A 16,829-nucleotide genomic window follows, 5' to 3' on the forward strand; every position below is an offset into this window, starting at 1 on the left:
GGATCTTTTACAGATAGAGATGACAACCTACCACTTGTTCTCCATTTTTCTTTTGTGTATTCTCTGCCTGCCATACCGCTGCTTCTGCATGTTCTCGCACCTCAGCCAATGCTGCTGACTCCACACCCACCTGCGTCTGCCTGTTCGCAGCCTCGTCAGCAACGTCTGCACTCAGCGCAACTCACCAAGATGCTCTTGCCTCGGCCTAACCAATGGCCAATGTGTTTGATAGTAAGGCTAACAATAATGACTGATTAACTGATGCTGACGTGGGAATTCACCCATGAGCATTTCCTGGCCTAGACTCTGGGTCAGCTATCCGAATTCCAAGAGACATGCCACGTCAGGGCAAGTTGTGTGCAAGTTGTGTGCAACGAAGTGTACCAACGAGGCAGAGTCTATCTGTACGAAAGCACGAGCCAACCATACTGTTTGACTGACTGTACATAGCTGTAAAACATTGTATATCTACGCAGGCCACAATTTGAATACGAGACAAATTAAAAAATCTCTCTCTCTCTCTCTTTCTCTCTCTAGGTATTCCTCCCCCCAGTCACCCGAATCGTCTCCCCGCTTACATATGAGAAATACGGACTACACACCCCCAGAATGGACCGCGCCGCCTCCTCCGGGCTCGCTGGCCGCCCCAGCGGGATATCCGGATACGCCTGCCCGCCCTCCGCCGCGCCCTTGCGGCCGGCCAGCTGCTTCCCGGGGATTCCCAGCGCCACCTGGGTCCCGTCCGCCGTGGTGATGAACGCGCCCTCCTCCTTCGCGGCCGTCAGCCGCGTCGTGACGAACCCAAAGGCGATGGTGTTCGCGCGCACGCCGTACGCGGGGCCCCATTCCTTGGCGATGGTTTTGGTCAGCCCGACCAGCCCGGCCTTGGCCACGGCGTAGTTTGCTTGTCCACTATGCACATCACAATCGTAAGCACTCTCAACCCTAGAAACATAAAGCAAAAAAAAAAAAGTTTCCAACAGAGGGGCAAAAGAGGGCAAGGAAGGAAATGAACATACGCATTCCCATAGATCCCACTCGTACTACTAATATTCACCACCACGCGCGGTTCCCCATCGCGCACCCGGAAATACGGCGCCGCCGCGCGCACCAGCTTAAACGGCGCCGTGTTGTGCACCGCCAGCATCGTCTCCCATTGCTTATCCGTCATCTAGCCCAGCAGTAGCCCCATCCCCAATTAGTCCGCGTCAACAAATACATAACCCCCCCCCCCCCTTCATCCCCAAAACAAGCGTAAGAACAAAAAAAGGGGGGGGGGGCACTGGCACGCAACTTACCTTATGAATCACCCCATCCCACGTAAACCCGGCATTATTCACGATAATATGGATCTTGCCGTCCCCGAACGCCGCGGCCTTCTGCACCAGCTCGCCGATGTAGTCGGCGTCGAGGATATCGCCGGGGACGGCGAGGGCGCGGCCGGCGCCCGCGCGGTTGATGCTGTCCGCGACGGCGGAGGCTTTGTCTAACTTGTTTGTTAGCGAGGCCTTGTTTGTCGATCGTTTCCCCCGCGGAAGGGGGAGGGAAAGGAAAGGAAAAGGGTGTAGGGCGTAGGGCGTACCTGCGTCAATGTCTGCGATGATGACCTTTGCGCCTTCGTTGGCGAACAGCCGGGCGGCTTCGGCGCCGATGCCCTGGCCCGAGCCGGTGATGATGGCCACTTGGTTGGCGAGGAGGCCGGCTGGGTAGTTGAGGTGGGTGTTGAGTTGGGCGAGGCGGTGGGACATTTTGGCTGGTTGCTTGTTCCCGTGTAGGGTTCTGGGTTGGGGAGGTACGGGTGATGGCTTCTATCTCATGGATATTGGATACTTGGATACTTGGTCCAAGAGTTGAGGTTATATTGTTTTGTTTGCGGAGGGGGGTTTGCTTTCTCCACATATGGGATATTGCCGAGGCCCGTCATTGTTAATGCCGAGAACCCCATCTAGGTACCTTTTGTCACTGCGCTCGCTGATCTGTGATAAGAACGCTTGATTAATGCTAATGTTATCATGGTATGATGATACTAATTACTTCGTACATCCTCTCAGGTGCATATACATCCGTTCCCCGACAAGCAGTGTAGAAAAGCCTCCACCGTCGCCTCGTATCCCCGCACGATCTGCTCGAGACAACTGTCGCCCTGGCCTCCCTCGAGTGTTCCATTCCCGAGTGCGCCAAAGGGTGACCCGAGGCAGATATCGATCGCCTCCTGCAACCCCGCGAGCACCTCTTTGCACTGGACGAGCCGCCCTCGGATCAGGAAACGACGGATCCACCAACTCTCGGCAGGACATACTTCATACAAGCCGTATCGGCTCGTTTTGGAGTCCTCGCCCACAGAGTGCGGCGTTGCCAGCCCGTACGTTATACAGTAATCAAGCAGTTGCAGGACAAGATCCAAGGTCGACACGGGCAACAACAGACTGGTGCTGTCTTTCGCGCAGATGCTGCACTGCACAAACCCCAGACAGACAGACAGGGCGACCTTGACACTCTGCAGACTCTGGTCGAACCGCAGGGGCATCGAATTAGAGACCATATCCCGCAGCTGGTTCTCGTGGAATGCCAGCGTGCCCCTGCAGTCGCATGTTGGCTGCATCGCACCGGGGATGTGGACCGCAAGGGGACAGCTCGTGAGCCCTTTGGTGATGAACTCCTTTTGGAGAAAGGTCGGCGACATGGATGCTTGGAGGTATTCCGACCCCGCAGGCGGTACGGTTTCTTGGATAGAAGAGTATGCCAATACAGGCCCTTCAGGGCTACCCTCCGCAGGCGGGCTGGTGTCCTGACTGCTCGGGCTTCCCTGTAGCTGCGGCCAGTCAGCTATCCATCGCCCAGAATGCTGGGCTTGTCACTCACCGTTTCATCGCGCTGGAGCACCCGGGCCTCGCTGTATTCCGAATGGTAATGATTATCCACGACCGCCACAAGGTCGTCCTTGCCCTTCAAAGCCCGTAATGCAGGCCGCTGGTCCGGAAATTGTCTCAGCTTCCTCAGTGTAGCGCGGTTCTTGCTACCCTTTGGCTTGCCGGATCGATTCGCCAGCCGGTATCGACAAGCCAGTCCGTGACGGAGACACCGAATGCAGGTGCTCTTTCCAGACAGATTGCACTTCACCTTCGATTGTCTGCAGTTCTCACAAGCAGCCCGAAGCTTGGGGGTGTCCCCACCCGTGCTAGAGGGGGTTCCCGATTCTGCAAGCATTTATGCAGACTCGCTGATTGTTTGGATTCGAGAATGGTCTGGTGATTCGTGTCCGCCGGCTCTGTGAAACATTTGTACCGTGGTGAGAAATCCACACGTCGGTAAGTTACCCGGTTGCCGGCCGCACTTGAGGGAGCACCAAGGGCAACCAAGATCGTTGTGATGGGAAGACATGATAACACGCGGGCGACCTCATCCCACCACCCGCCGCTATATATGCTCGACTAACACTCTCAAGAATCATTGTTCGAGTCGGAGATTCCCTGACCGACGGCAACCGCAGATGAAGTCAGCCGCTGTGAAACCCAAATGCTCCATCTGATCCACCACGCACGGGGACCGACCAGCAATCACAGCCAGTCCTTACGGTATTCCCGGCTCAGCTGATCCAAAGGGGCAGTTGCCGGATGACTTGGCTACCGGCTGCTTTGCTTAGGATTGGAGCTTTTAAGCGGCAAGGACTCGCGACTTGCAGTGACAGCTGAGAAGGGAGGAGGGATCAAATGCAACATCACCAGCAATCACCGTAGGGCAATTCATGACAATTAACTCTATTCCTCGAAGCAGCCACTACTGAAGCAGGACCACTGGCGTCTCACCCTGTGTCCAATGACAGAGCCATCTATCCAAAGAAGATGCTCACCGAGCTGCATGACAGCACACCATGTGAGTTGGAGACTTGCGGCATAAAAGATCTTTATTCGTCTGTCCGGATAAAGTTGCCAGCGCAGCAAGCGGTGAGCATTCCTGGGGATTCTTGATAGAAGCCAGGTGATGCTTCCAGAAAGGTGATGCACCGTCTGGCACTCTCAACCGCAAGAAGTCCCAAGAACAGCGCCTCTCCCGCACATGGAGCATCGTCAGCAAGGGGGGCACATATGGGTTGAACACAGTCTCGTATCGTCCACATGTAGTCAGCATCAGCACACGTCAACTTATCTCCTCTACTAACATGGCTTATGGCTACATTTCTCGACGGTGACATGGCTGTTCACGCATATTACCTTGCTCGTGTGATCCTATGGTTGTCGCTGGCAAATCAGAGGCGTCAGATTGAATCTACCGGACAGCTCACTGCAATCCCACTGCGTCTGTGGTCAAATGCTCTCAACAGCCCAGTCAAATGGGCCACAGCAGCGCAAACCACCAATACGTGGAAGATCTGGTGTGAACTTCCAAGTATGTCGAACTTGCCCGGCCGCAGACGTTCAGGGACCCGAGCCGCATAGATCGTAGCACCCAAGATGTACAGGAAACCCTGGAGCAGAAGCCATCCAAGCCCAATCTGGCGTGTCATCTGCTCCATGCCGTACAATCGTAAGCCGTGGATCACGGGGAACACAGCTGACAGGCCCATGCCCACGAACATGGCTGCACGGAAAGGCCGCCACCGAGGGGTCCGGAACTGTGGAAGGACAGATACAGCAGCGCAGCCAAGACCAATGGTGCAGATCATCATCCAGTACAGCTGTTGCAGACCAGGGACGCAGTAGAATCCATAGTAAACGCTTGGCACGAAGCTTCCCACAATGAGTCCTACGATACCGACGTAGTCAAAGGCATTGCCAATGCGAGCCACAGTCGGAGAATGATTTGAAATGGTATGATAGATTGCCGACATCCCCAAGCAGAACGCAGCTCCGGTGAAGAAGCAGCCAAAGGCGATGATATCGTCCCGGGTAGCAGTCTCATAGCGAGGTGCGAGCTCGCGGTATAGTAACAGCGCGGCAGGTATAGATAGTATTGATGGCAGAAGGTGCGAATAGATGTTGACCGTCTCGTTATGGAGATACGTGAGCGAGTGGAATGACATGAGGAACGAAAACGAGGCCGGCCGGTATCCCGTATGGATATGGTGGTTATCACGCTGCCAATGGGGCAGATCGTCCCAATGGAGCAATTTCTTCACGACCTGAGGTGGTTGCTCCATAACCGCAGCCGCAATGGCAGCAGGCTGACTTGTTTTTGGCTCATTCTCAGAGCCCTCGGCAGGGTGACGCTGGCGAACAGACATGTTTTCTTCACGTGTAGTATGTGTCCAGGTCAGCACAAGGTGGGTGGACGGGTGGAATGATAATCTAAGAGCAACACGGCAGATCACCACGCTTCAAGAAGTTCAATTCTCAGCAACATAACAAGGAAACAGGATGCAATGAGATAAAATAGAACTCATCTGAAGCACTAACAAAATGTTGTTGAGATGTCCATCGTTGGGAATGGCTCCAGATTGACCTGTTGGGACCAAACGAACCTCGGCGTCGCAAACAGAACAAACACAGCAAACATGTGGCAACTGCTGCAGAGTGATTCCTTCCACGCGCTGATGACGATACTCCTCGAGATGGAACAACAGCTGGTGTTGAGGATGAAGCAGTTACTCTGTAGTTGTCCTTCCTCGTGATATGACGCAACTACTCATTTCTATCATCACCACGGCAAGTTGCCCGTCATGGCGGGTCCAGCTCCAGCAGCACGCTCAGGTCGATACCATGGAAGCCGCTTGAAACCCGTGGTGGACTCGCTCGAGACAGTCGGGTTTGTGTCCAAGGGGGACCGTAAGTACGTTGGCGATGCAGATAGACATTAGAGACAATGCAGTGCTATTGATTGCTGACGAGGCCGCCGCCTTGCAGATTACTCGAGCACATAGCGCAGAAAGACTACTTCGAAAGCATTAAGCAGCGATATATGGACTTCTGTGCTCGACATAGCAACAACTTGACGAATGCATTTGCATCTCTCCCAACCAATGCGTCGGCAGACGCGACAAGGAATCCGCCGGCATCCCGTTCCCAAGTGTCTAGCAAGCCAACAGGACAGACTGGTCCTTCCCCCGCGGCGGAGCTATCCACGCTTCTCCTGTCTCTCCGCAAGCTTCGAGAAGCCGTGCTGGCCACTGCGTCCAAGGTTCCCGTTTCGTTCCAGCAGCAAGTTCATGTCTTCTCCATAAAGCTTTCCATACGAGCCAAGCATCCACCATCGTATTTCCCTTCCCTTCGTTATATATTGGAGACGTTACATTCAACGTCGCACCCATTACCCGAGTCGGAGTTGAGGGATATTATTTCATATTTGATCCTCGATTATGCTTGTCGGCAAGGGGACATGACGGCTGCCTTCGAGCTGCGTGCACACTCGCGAATCCAATATGCTTTTCAGTCGGATGACGTCGACCGTGTTCTAGCCGCGTTGACGCATGACAATTGGATTGTGTTCTGGCGGGTCCGGCAGCAGGTAGATTCAGCCATGCGGGCGGTGATGGACTGGGCTGAGGACCGTGTCAGGAGGCATGCATTGAAAGCCGTTGGCAGTGCATATCTCAACGTCCATGTTGACTGGATTGTCGAGGGGTGTACGGGTGACAAGAAACAGTGGACATGGGAGCATTTGGTGGACAAAGAAGGCCTGGGTTGGCAACTGGAAGGTGACAAGGTCATCATTCGCAAACCTAAACCACGAGTGGCACCGCCAAAAGGATAGTGCATAAGGAAACTCCTTCCATTCAAGAAGTTATTCCTTTTTATATATTTTTCGATGCAGTTGCAGGTATTGCGGTCATGGTGTTGATGGATATGTTAGTGTGAGTCAACATGAGCTGCGAGTGCTTATCAGATCATTATAATTAGCAATCCGGATTGTTAGATACCATTCGAAGCATCTTGAACTATACTCCTTCAACGATCGCAGCTATAGAAATCGCGAGGAAATGGTATGATGGTTACACGCGTCACATCTTGAAATCTGAATTTGGCCGATCAAGGTTGATATCGCCTGAAATTGGCTGCTGGGCAACAGATTCGGCCAGAGTAGCCTTCAGAACTGCAGCCTTATCGGAGCAGAGCTCATAGACAGTGGCCAGGTTGAAGATCAAACTGCCAAACGATTGATTTTCTGCAACCAAGGACTCCAAAGTCTGCCGGGCCTGCAGATTATGTGTCAGCTATTTTGAGAACGATTGTGGCAAGAGTGCTGCAACAAACCTCGTTAAGTTTCCCCGAGTACAATAGACAGACAGCCAGATTCTGAGAAATCAAAGCCGTATCATGTTTCTTATCTTTATTTTCCAATAGTGCACGCCATTCCACTGCCGCATCGCTGTATTGGCCTTCAGCCATGCTAAGGAGAGGTTTGAGTATAGTCTCATTCGATTCCCCAGATACTTGCCTTGCGGCGTCGAGGTCGCCAATCATCAGGAAGAGCAGCACTTTTCTCAGTTTATTGATCCCGGCTTCTGAAGCGGGTGTTTTCAGGCTGTGTAGAGATCTTCGAGCAGCGTTGAGATCACTCATCTCTATCAATGCGTTCACGCTCCTAATCCCCAAATCTGCCAGTCTTTCTTTCCAGATCTGCTGCTCTGCGATTGTCGGTCCCGCACGCTTAAACTCCCTTCGTGCCTCAAGACCAAGCTCGTACAAGCCAGCAATACCTCGTCGAGAATCCCCGAACCCGATGCTCTGGAGTCTCACAGCCAGCACGCGCAGTGGCCACGGTACGATATGACGGTGATGGCTCGGTTGTTTCTGACTCGTTTCCTGGTCGTTAGTGTCGACATCAAAGTCCACGTAATAAAAGGCCGAGGTCAGATCCTCGAGAGCCTTTGATTCTTGCGCTGCGAGAATTGCATTTCCAGAGAGTTCCAAGCATGCTAGGCGTGTATAAAAGAGCCCAAATATCAATTTCGTATCAGTAGGTGGGACGCCACCGGATGTTAAAATGGTTGCACAAAGATACGCCGCAAGTAGGAAGTGACCTTCAGCCAGCAGCCTCTCTACTTTACCCAAAGAGGTGGGTAGTAAATCGTCTGGTGCTGGTGTGACGAATTCCGACCGCAATGGGTGGGGTATATCGATCTGGGACAGAGAATGGTAGACGTCGTATCTAAGCAGGTACGACAGATCCTTTTCCACGCCCGTTGGAAGTTCACTTGGGGCCAGTGGATCGAGCGCCGTGAACGAATGGTCAGAGTAATTACCAGGTTCGGCTGCTGTCTGCGAAAGCGGCGCAGACGGTATGTTTAGCTCAGAAGACCGCAAAGGACTGATTTGTCGTCAGCATGTCCTTATTTTTAGGGTGAGGGATACCCATTACTCACTCGTCCGGTTCGTCTAGTGGTCCCCTTGTCGAGCTACGGGGTCTTGAAGCTGGAGACGGCAGATTGATATCAGCCCAAGAAGCGAGGCTTGAGCATGGATATGCTTTTCTTACATCGTGACAGATTGCGGTTGTGTTTGGAATCGATGGACTCCATATTTGTGGAAAGCCTGAATGGACTAGCACATTCACTAGCCTACTCAACTTATGAGGTCAGTTAACAGAGCTGTAGATCCAGATGTCAGAGCTCCTGAAGTATCTGGGGTAATTGGATACAGCTGGATTTTGCCGACGGCGGTGAGCGGGATCGACCCGATCTGGCAATCTGGCCCATTCCGCCTGTCAATCAACATCGACTCAGCCACAGCAGTAGTTTAGGTAGCTTTATTGTTTAGCATCAACAATAACGCCTTTTCAACCTCTTCAAACTACCGGCACGAACACAACAGTTCATTCCGTCAGAGAGAATAAACTATACCCTACAGCAACAATTCTTTTCCTTTCTCGTTAGGACGCTTCAAAATTCATCATGACGTTGGCAGAGGAATTTCGGTCGAGAAACTTCAGTGCGTACTATCTTTCTCTCTGACGGCTTCTGAGGGTCAAGGATTGCGGAATGCTAACCAAGTTGACTTGTATGTAGGTATTTACGGACAGTGGTTAGTTATAGCCTCCCTTCTCGACGTATTTTCCCTCGTTTCTGTGACATTGTCGACAATGAAAGATGCACCCGGGAGGTGCGATGGAACGAGATAATGGCTGCCTGGATCCCTCGCCATGTCTCCATGGCGCTACCGCGCTGCCGCGCTGAGGCCTTCATTGCCGTACTGAACATAGTATCAAGAGGATTATGAAGCATCTTCGATGGCGACTATGATCTATGAGGCGATGTCACCAGTTTGGCCGCATCTTGCTGACTGACTATTGGATAGGACGGGTGTGCTGTGCATCATCCTGTGCATTGCTCTGGGAATCGCAAACATCTTCACCATCCATGTTCTACGCATTGTTTTCAGTGTCTTATGCCTGTAAGCGAGACTCCACGATTGTTGCTTCTAAAGCCCAAGCTAATTATTTTAGTGTCTCCGGCCTGGTCCTCATTTTCATTGAAGTTCCCTGGCTGCTCAGAATATGCCCTACCTCCTCCAAGTTTGATGCCTTCATTCGACGATTCACCACCAACTACATGCGCGCGGTGATGTACGCTATCATGAGCACCATCCAATGGCTTAGTCTCCTCCCTGGTTCGGGTGCATCCAGCTTGATTGTCGCGGCCGTCTTCCTCCTGATCGCCGGTTTATTCTATGCTCTGGCTGGCTTGAAAAACCAAGAATTTGTGGGCAGCAAGACGCTTGGTGGACAGGGCCTCGTTCAAATGATCGTGTGACGGAACTATACGACCGAGTTGCCTCTTGGGGTATTTCGCCCTGCTTACCTCTGGGGCCGTGTTGAGTGCTCGCCGAATATGGAAGAAACGGAAAACAAAAAAAAAAAAAAAGAGCAACAACAATCAGATAAGAAAAAAAAGACAACCCTTATCTCTGCAGTATATGCGCCATGATTATGACCGCCCCAGGGCTTGTACTTCTATCCCATGTTAATACGGCGAATACCGAGGTTCGTCTGACGTTGGGGCATTGTGGATTTCCATTTCCTAGCTCATTGTTATGTTTTTTTATTGAACTTGCATCGGTTCTTGTCTGCCGGTTTTGGCTAAGCCCTGGAACCTATATTGCGATCGCAAGTATACCTAGTTAATACCCTGTTAGCATCCTGGTGATGAATCAGTTATCATAGAAAAAGGATTGGCATTTAATCGCTTCCTTCTTTTGGATCTCGCTCAGAAGAGCCGGGTGAGAAGTGATTCAGAGGTCGATCAATATATAATTGTGCAGTGTGCACGTGCATCCCTATCTCGAGATATACCACCGTAGGTAGCGGAGTAACAAATACAGCTAACAGCCGTGAGAAAGGTTCCTCTTGACATGGCCAATCTTTGCCCCTAGTAGAACTCACTACTGGACGCATTCTCTCTCCTACAGGTACTCTCTAGATTTAGGAATCCATTGAATTGGGTTGACCTTGTTCTTGCGTCTGCCCCCACACTGAGCTTGTGCTTCTATATCTAACCTAGGTATGTAGCCTGACGACTAGCTCGTGAAACTGGACTTAGTAACTATTCATGCTTGCTTCCTTTTTGATACGGAGCATCGCGACTCCTGCTCCTAGTTACGTCATTTTCGCCTGGAAACGTTTACCCCGCGTTAAAGATAGCGATGCGCTGCGATTTGAAAAGTTGAACACAGTATTAAGACTGGCCCGGGTATTAACATGCAAGACAGTACCTAGGTAGTAGGTAGTCCATAGAGCTATGTACAGGGTACGTTAAGGTCTGTGTGCTGCATTGCCAAGTACCCAGTCTGGACTTCGTGGCTTCGTGGTCTCTCTGATACATTCGGATGCATGCATGCATGCATGCATGTCTGTCTATCGTGGTTGTTGTGTAGAATGATGGAAAGTGCTGGAATATATATGTATACCCGGTCTGAGGCTGAGGATTGAGATGTAAGACTACGACGGAAGCTTGTAATTGAATATATATATAGCACAGGAAGCAGGATCAATGTTGCTCAGTTCGTGAAGTGATTTATGTATACAAACCGACATATGGGGACATGGTTGAACTGTGCTTTAGTATAGTACTCCGTAAAGCCGAGCCTTTGTATTCTGATTACCAGCCAGAGAGGTCCCACTACAGAGTAAGTATATGTGGCTGTTATCAGTCTTAACTCCCAGGTCAAAGATCGTCACCGCCTCGGCCGCGTTGGCCATACAAACAATGGTTGTTGTTGGTTGTGGCCAGTAAAATGCACGTGTTTGAAATAGTTCAGCCCTGTTGTCAGTGGTAGTCCTTTGATAACGGGGAGACAAGATGAACGAGATGAAAATTCTGAGACTCAGCTCCCAAGTTCCGAGCCAATAGTAAAAATTACCTCAGGATTTCATCAAAGTAATCGGTCAATTGAGCAGATGCACAGACTACCAGCATCTTTTTTTCAAGTTCCAATATCATCCTGAGCTTCCAACAGGTTCATTATTATTGTTGGGGATGTACCAACTGTAAGGATACTGTATCGGCTAGAGTCCAATGTCTAAATCTGGATCCATGGTCTGGGCCCGAAGTTGCTTTATCTGAAGGTCAGGAGGCAGAGGGGCTTTTCCCTCTCACAAGGACACAAAGCCGGATTTGAGAGGAAAAGGAGGCAATAATAGTCGAAAACCAAGACATCATGGAAAGATGGTTCAGGCTGTGTCTATCATGTTTATTTCAGGTACACGTTTTTCAGGGAAGGTTTCTTGAACGCTTGAGTTTCAACCACAGTAGACCGTAGCCAGTTGAGGTATGCCCCTGGGGGATAGCCACCCTGAAATGCTCAACGCTTGATAGTTATCTACGGAGTATCTACACTCTACAGGGTACCCTTCACTAGAGATCCTGATTTCTTTTTTTTTTTCTTTTTTTTTTTCTTAAATGCCTCAAAAGTATAAATATGATCTACCGCTATGTACTACAGGAGGCTGCATATATCCCTCACCCCATGTACATAGTATCATTGGCACGAAATAACTCCATGAACCTGAGGCATTCATATGATGGTAGATGCTCACTGAGCGTCTTGGAACCCTGCCAGATCTTGAGACACCCTTCATCTCCTAGAAGCGTCCATGGATGATAGATAGATAGCATCTACCGAGTATAACTAGATCGAATCATTTGACCTCAGGCTCTCAGGCAGTCCAAGAAAAGGAAATGATTATAGTGGGGCATCCGGTCTAACTGCTTCTGGCAAGCAACTGACCTCGTAATTGCAACGAACACTTCTCGTTGGCTCACAGCCCACACTTGGTAACCATACCGTCCTTCGTACTAGTATTGTGGTTGTCCAGCCCCAGTGGAGCGCCTCACCGTCACCACAGCGGGTGTTTTGATTTCGTCAGAGTCTCAGTGGACGTCACGCGACGGGAGCAATGGGCCGTGGCAGGAAGGAAAGCGGTTAGGCTGGATTATTACGGCCACTCTGCCTGCAAAAAGTTAAGTCATACATCATCCCGCGAGCAGTCACTACTACAAGTTTCAAGTACTGCTGCTACTACTACTACTACTACTACTACTACTACTACTACTACAATTTCTATCGTCAATTCCATTTCTTCTCCCAGAACCCCATTTCTATCCTATCACCATCCCTGCATCTCTAATATCTCAATCATATCCCTCTTAGGGGTTCTCCTTGACCTTCATTTGCTCAGCCAATTTTGTTCTGTCTTCTACATTCGCTTATCCATCAAAAAGCTGCTCATATCCATCCACTGTCCATCAGTGAGTGCCCTGACTTGGTCCAACAATCGGTAAGCAAATCATACTGCATCTTGTTATCAATTTTCACTATATTCCCTGTCATGATTATCTATCTGGCCCTATCTTGCGGTCCTGAGGGAAGCTTCTCCATGGCCTAGCCTCTTAAGAGCTTTATCAGCTTTGTGTTCTGTCTATCTGCGTTATCTAAAGCTTATGACTCTATCCGCTTGCTCCGGGTTTTTTTTCCCCCTTGCAATGATGCCTCATTGAGATCCTCAGCGCTATCTACCGTGATAGTTGCACAGGGGTTGAGCCTTAAGCTGGACTGGGTTGATTCTCTGCTTCATTATCCAGCGTGCAATCCAGGGTGCGGGGGAAGAAGCCCTTCAGTAATGCAAAGCTGCCCGCTCTGGCGTCACCTCTCTTGGAGGCCCAACACTTCTTTGTCAAAGCGCTTTAGCATTCAGATTGCACATTCTTCCTGATTGACCGGTCAATTTCAAACTAACATCCTTTGCGAAGCTCAATTCGTTTAGCCATCCTTGAAGCGCTCCATAATATCTTTACAATTCAAAAATGACGACACAAACAGCTCCCGTCATTCCTCCTCGACCATCAAGATCCCCTCAACAGCCAGGTCTTGCTCCCAAGTCGATATCAGACATCCCAAAGATTCCTCCTCGTCCCGGTAGACTCGTTGATCGCTCCGTATCTCCGCTTCGGGACAGCTATGCCCCGTCTCCTCTGAACGAGCGGCCAAATGCTCCGGGTATCTCCCGCACCGTGTCTAATGATCTCCCACAACGCCCTCCCAGTGTGGCAATACCGTCTCTCGGCGAAGAGGGCATTGAGTATCAAGACCTGGATATTCCGAATGTCTCGGACAGCCATAGCCAGATTCCAGCTCCTTCAGAGACTAGGAATGTGGGCAGTGATCTCAAAATCCATGCCCCCAGACCATCTTTGCCTAGTTCGAGTGCTAAGGCGCAAGTGCAGGCTGTCACCCGTTTAGACTCTCGCCAGGCAGCGGCTGCTGGTCTTGGGATGGCTGGATCTCCAGTAGTCGATGATCAGGTTGAGCGCTCTAGTCGCTCTATGCACTCCAGAGCCAGTGGCTCTCGTGCAGACTCGTCCACTGCATCCTCCGATCGCCGACGCTCTTGTCAGCTTGCCGAAGAACACGGAATCCCGGAGATTGGCCAGAGAGTCCCGATGTATCCCAACGCAGGTGATGTCCAAGCTCCGTCTCCGTCTCCGTACCAGTCAGAACATGGAGGCCAACGGCAGGGGCGTAACCATCATCGCACTCGTAGCGGCCGTCGGGAAGCCTCTTTACCTCCCGGAAGCTATGGCCTTCATGGACACGGCGTGCCTCAAGACAAATTCGAGAAAGCCTGGTATGAGAAGCACCCCGAAGAGTACGCCAAGGAGGAGCACGGACAGTATGGGCCTGGTGTTGGGACCCCACGACCGGACTGGGCCCTGAGCAGCGACGATCTAAATAAGATTGTCCGTACTTCGGCCGTGACAGGCTGTGGTCTCGGTGAGTATTTACTATGGTTCCCGTTTACCTGCGGAGTAACTAATTGAGGCATCAGGTACCTCTCCTGCGGTCACAGGTACCCCGGATGAGGAGGTTGGGTACATCGCTTCCGATGAATACACCCAGCGTATGGTCACGCCAGCTCCGGAATCGCGTCGTAGTTCGCGGCTCGTTGCTGAGTCGCCTTTGCGCTCCGCGAACACTACCGCTCCGGAGGCTGATAAAGAGCTGGATGCGCACAAATCCGAGGGCGCCGGTGTAATCCACGTTAATGATCCATACCATCAGCTGCACCACCCCGACGGCTTCGCCCCGACCCCGGCCCTAGAGAGACAATCCCGTGAAATGAGAGTCGGCGACGAGGACGAAGACGAACCTATTCTGGCCGCTGACGAGATCCGCCCTGAATCTGCCTTTCAGCATCCTGCTGTTTCCCCCTCTTTTGACCGGCGAACAAGTGACCATGATGGACGGAGTCGCACTCCTAGCATTAACCATAGTCGCTCGAACAGTCGCTCTACCGGTCATCACAGTGCAATGCCTGCACTTGTGAGGTACAACTCGCGTGATGAGCGTGAGGACACCCACACCCCTCTCGATGATGTCGAAGAGTATGAGCCGTTATTTCCCGAGGATGGCAAGGATAAAAAGCCAGTGTCGACCACAGACCGTTTCAAGCGGCGTCCCGAATTGAGCAAGCACCGATTCCCAAGCGAGGACATTTGGGAAGATTCTCCCAACAGCTTGCAGTTGCATGCCACCGTTTCTACACCGGACACCACAAAGAACGAGGCTTTTGAGACGCCGGAGCAGGAATCGTTCCGCCGGAGTCATACCCCCCACATTGATGCCCGTGGGGTCGCAACGAACATTCTCGAGTCCGAGGAGCGGGGAGAAAAGACAGCGCGACGTCCTGAAGTTTCTAAGCAACGGTTTCCCAGCCGAGATATTTGGGAAGACGTGCCCGAAAGCCAGAAACTTGTCACAACAATAGAACCATCAACGGAGAACGAGGTGAAGAGCCCAGATGTTCCATCTAAACCGGCTATCCCATCTCGTCCTGCGAAGCGTCCGCAACAGTCTTCCGCGGTGGATGCTTCCTTGAAACCAGCCACTTCCCCAACTGAGAAACGACAACCGCCCAATATACCGGATCGACCCAAGCCCCAGATTCCTGTTCGACCTGCCAAGGCTATTCCCCGTGGAGTAGTGGATAATTCCCGAGAAGCGCCAGCCAAGGAAAAACCAGCCGTGCCTGTTCGTCCTAATGGTGGCAAGATCGCTGCGTTGAAAGCGGGCTTTCTGTCTGACTTGAACTCACGCTTGCAGCTGGGTCCTCAGGCACCGAAGCCTCAGGAGAAGAAAGAGGAGGCAGCTCCAGCCGAGAAGGCACCATTGAGTGACGCTCGAAAGGGTAGAGCTCGTGGGCCTGCCCGGAGAAAGCCAGCGGCCGAAAACGTCAGCTCAAGGCTCCCGACGATTCCCGAAATCAAGATTACGGAGACTTGGAATGTGTGGCAGGTCGGCGAGGATGGCAATCTGACCGTCGAAACCGGAGTCCAGGCGAATCCATCCGAGCCTGTCTCGAAGGACACAGTGGCCCCGGCTTTATCGAAGAACCTTGCTGGTGAATCAACCGATCCTTCCCCGGTGCAGGAACCCGCACCCAAGACAACCGAGGCCGTCGAGATGATATCAAGCAGGAACGGTGACTCTGCCGCGGCTCCCGCCGCAGAACCAGCCCATCAAGAGTCTCCTCAGCAGCCCGAAGCGAAAGAGGAAGTGTCCTCAGAAATGTCGTCTGAGATCAAGCCTAGTACCTCACCACCAGTGGACAAGGTCATTGAGGTCTTAGCCGCTACTGCGGATGGAAAACGCCTGTCGGAAGGATCTATCCTGGAAGCCGATCAGAACGCCCAGTAGACTACTGCTGTCCTTTTTCTCGTTTTCTGCAGCTTTTGAACATCATCCTTCTTTAGTTAGTTTGAGACAGCAACCAAACAAAGTCTTTCCCTCTAGTATTATTGTAGGTAGACTACTACATCCTGCCTGGAGTGTCTACGATGTTTGTTGGACAGTGACATCAATCTGGGTAGTTTGTTTGATTGTTGTACCTTCACAATTCAGCTTGGGAATACTCCGTAATACAGTTACTCAGCTGACATGAACCACTATCATGAAAATACGACTTTCAGAAATGGTTGGATTCAATCTGGTTTGTCCTGACAAGCAACAAGCATTAAAGACAGAAACTTGCAAACGCAATCTATTCATGTTCCCCGGATAGCCGCTGCCGAAATGCTGCAGCGACCCTCGAAAGAGGGAGAAAAAGAAAGGCAAGACACGCAGCTATATTAGATCTAGCTACTACGGAGTACAAATTTCTTTGTTTTCCACTAAAGCAAGAAAAGAGGCGAAAAATGGGACAAAGTTCCCTAGGCATAAATAAGGAGCAAAAGCCAGCTGCTGGATAGCAAAAGTTCTATGCATGGCAGACTCAAAGTTTCAATTTTAGAACATAGTTCCGCTGAAGGAACTGACTGAGTCTCGTGTAATGTTCAGATAATGTAAGTAGATGTATTCAAGCACCCCGGTTTCGAAGAGTCGGGCTGTAATCTCCGTTGGGAA

The 16,829-nt window shown here is 51.3% G+C and overlaps 7 protein-coding genes across 7 annotated transcripts, besides 6 other annotated features; 3 read left to right on the plus strand and 4 right to left on the minus strand.

Moving 5' to 3' along the window:
* Positions 1-348: 348 nt before the first annotated feature.
* Positions 349-373: a microsatellite.
* A 25-nt stretch (positions 374-398) lies between these two features.
* On the minus strand, positions 399-1,748 carry ACLA_038440 (SDR family NAD(P)-dependent oxidoreductase; the record flags this gene model as incomplete). The annotated part of the gene is made up of 5 exons (XM_001271058.1): positions 399-440; positions 603-912; positions 1,020-1,171; positions 1,299-1,486; positions 1,583-1,748. The coding sequence occupies 5 exons, from the start codon at positions 1,746-1,748 to the stop codon at positions 399-401; spliced, it is 858 nt and encodes a 285-aa protein (XP_001271059.1).
* Positions 509-535: a microsatellite.
* Positions 1,749-2,047: 299 nt separating the features above from the next.
* ACLA_038450 (Zn(II)2Cys6 transcription factor domain-containing protein) lies at positions 2,048-3,207 on the minus strand (the record flags this gene model as incomplete). The annotated part of the gene is made up of 2 exons (XM_001271059.1): positions 2,048-2,806; positions 2,863-3,207. The coding sequence occupies 2 exons, from the start codon at positions 3,205-3,207 to the stop codon at positions 2,048-2,050; spliced, it is 1,104 nt and encodes a 367-aa protein (XP_001271060.1).
* A 1,048-nt stretch (positions 3,208-4,255) lies between these two features.
* ACLA_038460 (hemolysin III family protein) lies at positions 4,256-5,221 on the minus strand (the record flags this gene model as incomplete). The annotated part of the gene is made up of 1 exon (XM_001271060.1): positions 4,256-5,221. The coding sequence occupies one exon, from the start codon at positions 5,219-5,221 to the stop codon at positions 4,256-4,258; it is 966 nt and encodes a 321-aa protein (XP_001271061.1).
* Positions 5,222-5,656: 435 nt separating this feature from the next.
* Positions 5,657-6,687, plus strand: ACLA_038470 (uncharacterized protein; the record flags this gene model as incomplete). The annotated part of the gene is made up of 2 exons (XM_001271061.1): positions 5,657-5,766; positions 5,841-6,687. 2 exons carry the CDS (start codon positions 5,657-5,659, stop codon positions 6,685-6,687), a joined length of 957 nt encoding a protein of 318 aa, XP_001271062.1.
* Positions 6,688-6,934: 247 nt separating this feature from the next.
* Positions 6,935-8,455, minus strand: ACLA_038480 (uncharacterized protein; the record flags this gene model as incomplete). The annotated part of the gene is made up of 4 exons (XM_001271062.1): positions 6,935-7,129; positions 7,188-8,244; positions 8,300-8,348; positions 8,413-8,455. 4 exons carry the CDS (start codon positions 8,453-8,455, stop codon positions 6,935-6,937), a joined length of 1,344 nt encoding a protein of 447 aa, XP_001271063.1.
* A 372-nt stretch (positions 8,456-8,827) lies between these two features.
* ACLA_038490 (Tvp18 family protein) lies at positions 8,828-9,685 on the plus strand (the record flags this gene model as incomplete). Its single annotated transcript, XM_001271063.1, has 4 exons — positions 8,828-8,864; positions 8,942-8,957; positions 9,231-9,326; positions 9,379-9,685. 4 exons carry the CDS (start codon positions 8,828-8,830, stop codon positions 9,683-9,685), a joined length of 456 nt encoding a protein of 151 aa, XP_001271064.1.
* Positions 9,686-10,757: 1,072 nt separating this feature from the next.
* Positions 10,758-10,780: a microsatellite.
* Positions 10,781-11,798: 1,018 nt separating this feature from the next.
* Positions 11,799-11,828: a microsatellite.
* Positions 11,829-12,438: 610 nt separating this feature from the next.
* Positions 12,439-12,486: a microsatellite.
* Positions 12,447-12,485: a microsatellite.
* A 748-nt stretch (positions 12,487-13,234) lies between the features above and the next one.
* Positions 13,235-16,124, plus strand: ACLA_038500 (Aim21 family protein; the record flags this gene model as incomplete). Its single annotated transcript, XM_001271064.1, has 2 exons — positions 13,235-14,201; positions 14,257-16,124. The coding sequence occupies 2 exons, from the start codon at positions 13,235-13,237 to the stop codon at positions 16,122-16,124; spliced, it is 2,835 nt and encodes a 944-aa protein (XP_001271065.1).
* Between the last annotated feature and the right edge of the window lie 705 nt (positions 16,125-16,829).

Source organism: Aspergillus clavatus, genomic scaffold (genome assembly GCF_000002715.2).
Source record: "Aspergillus clavatus NRRL 1 1099423829802 genomic scaffold, whole genome shotgun sequence".
Classification (NCBI taxonomy): domain Eukaryota; kingdom Fungi; phylum Ascomycota; class Eurotiomycetes; order Eurotiales; family Aspergillaceae; genus Aspergillus; species Aspergillus clavatus.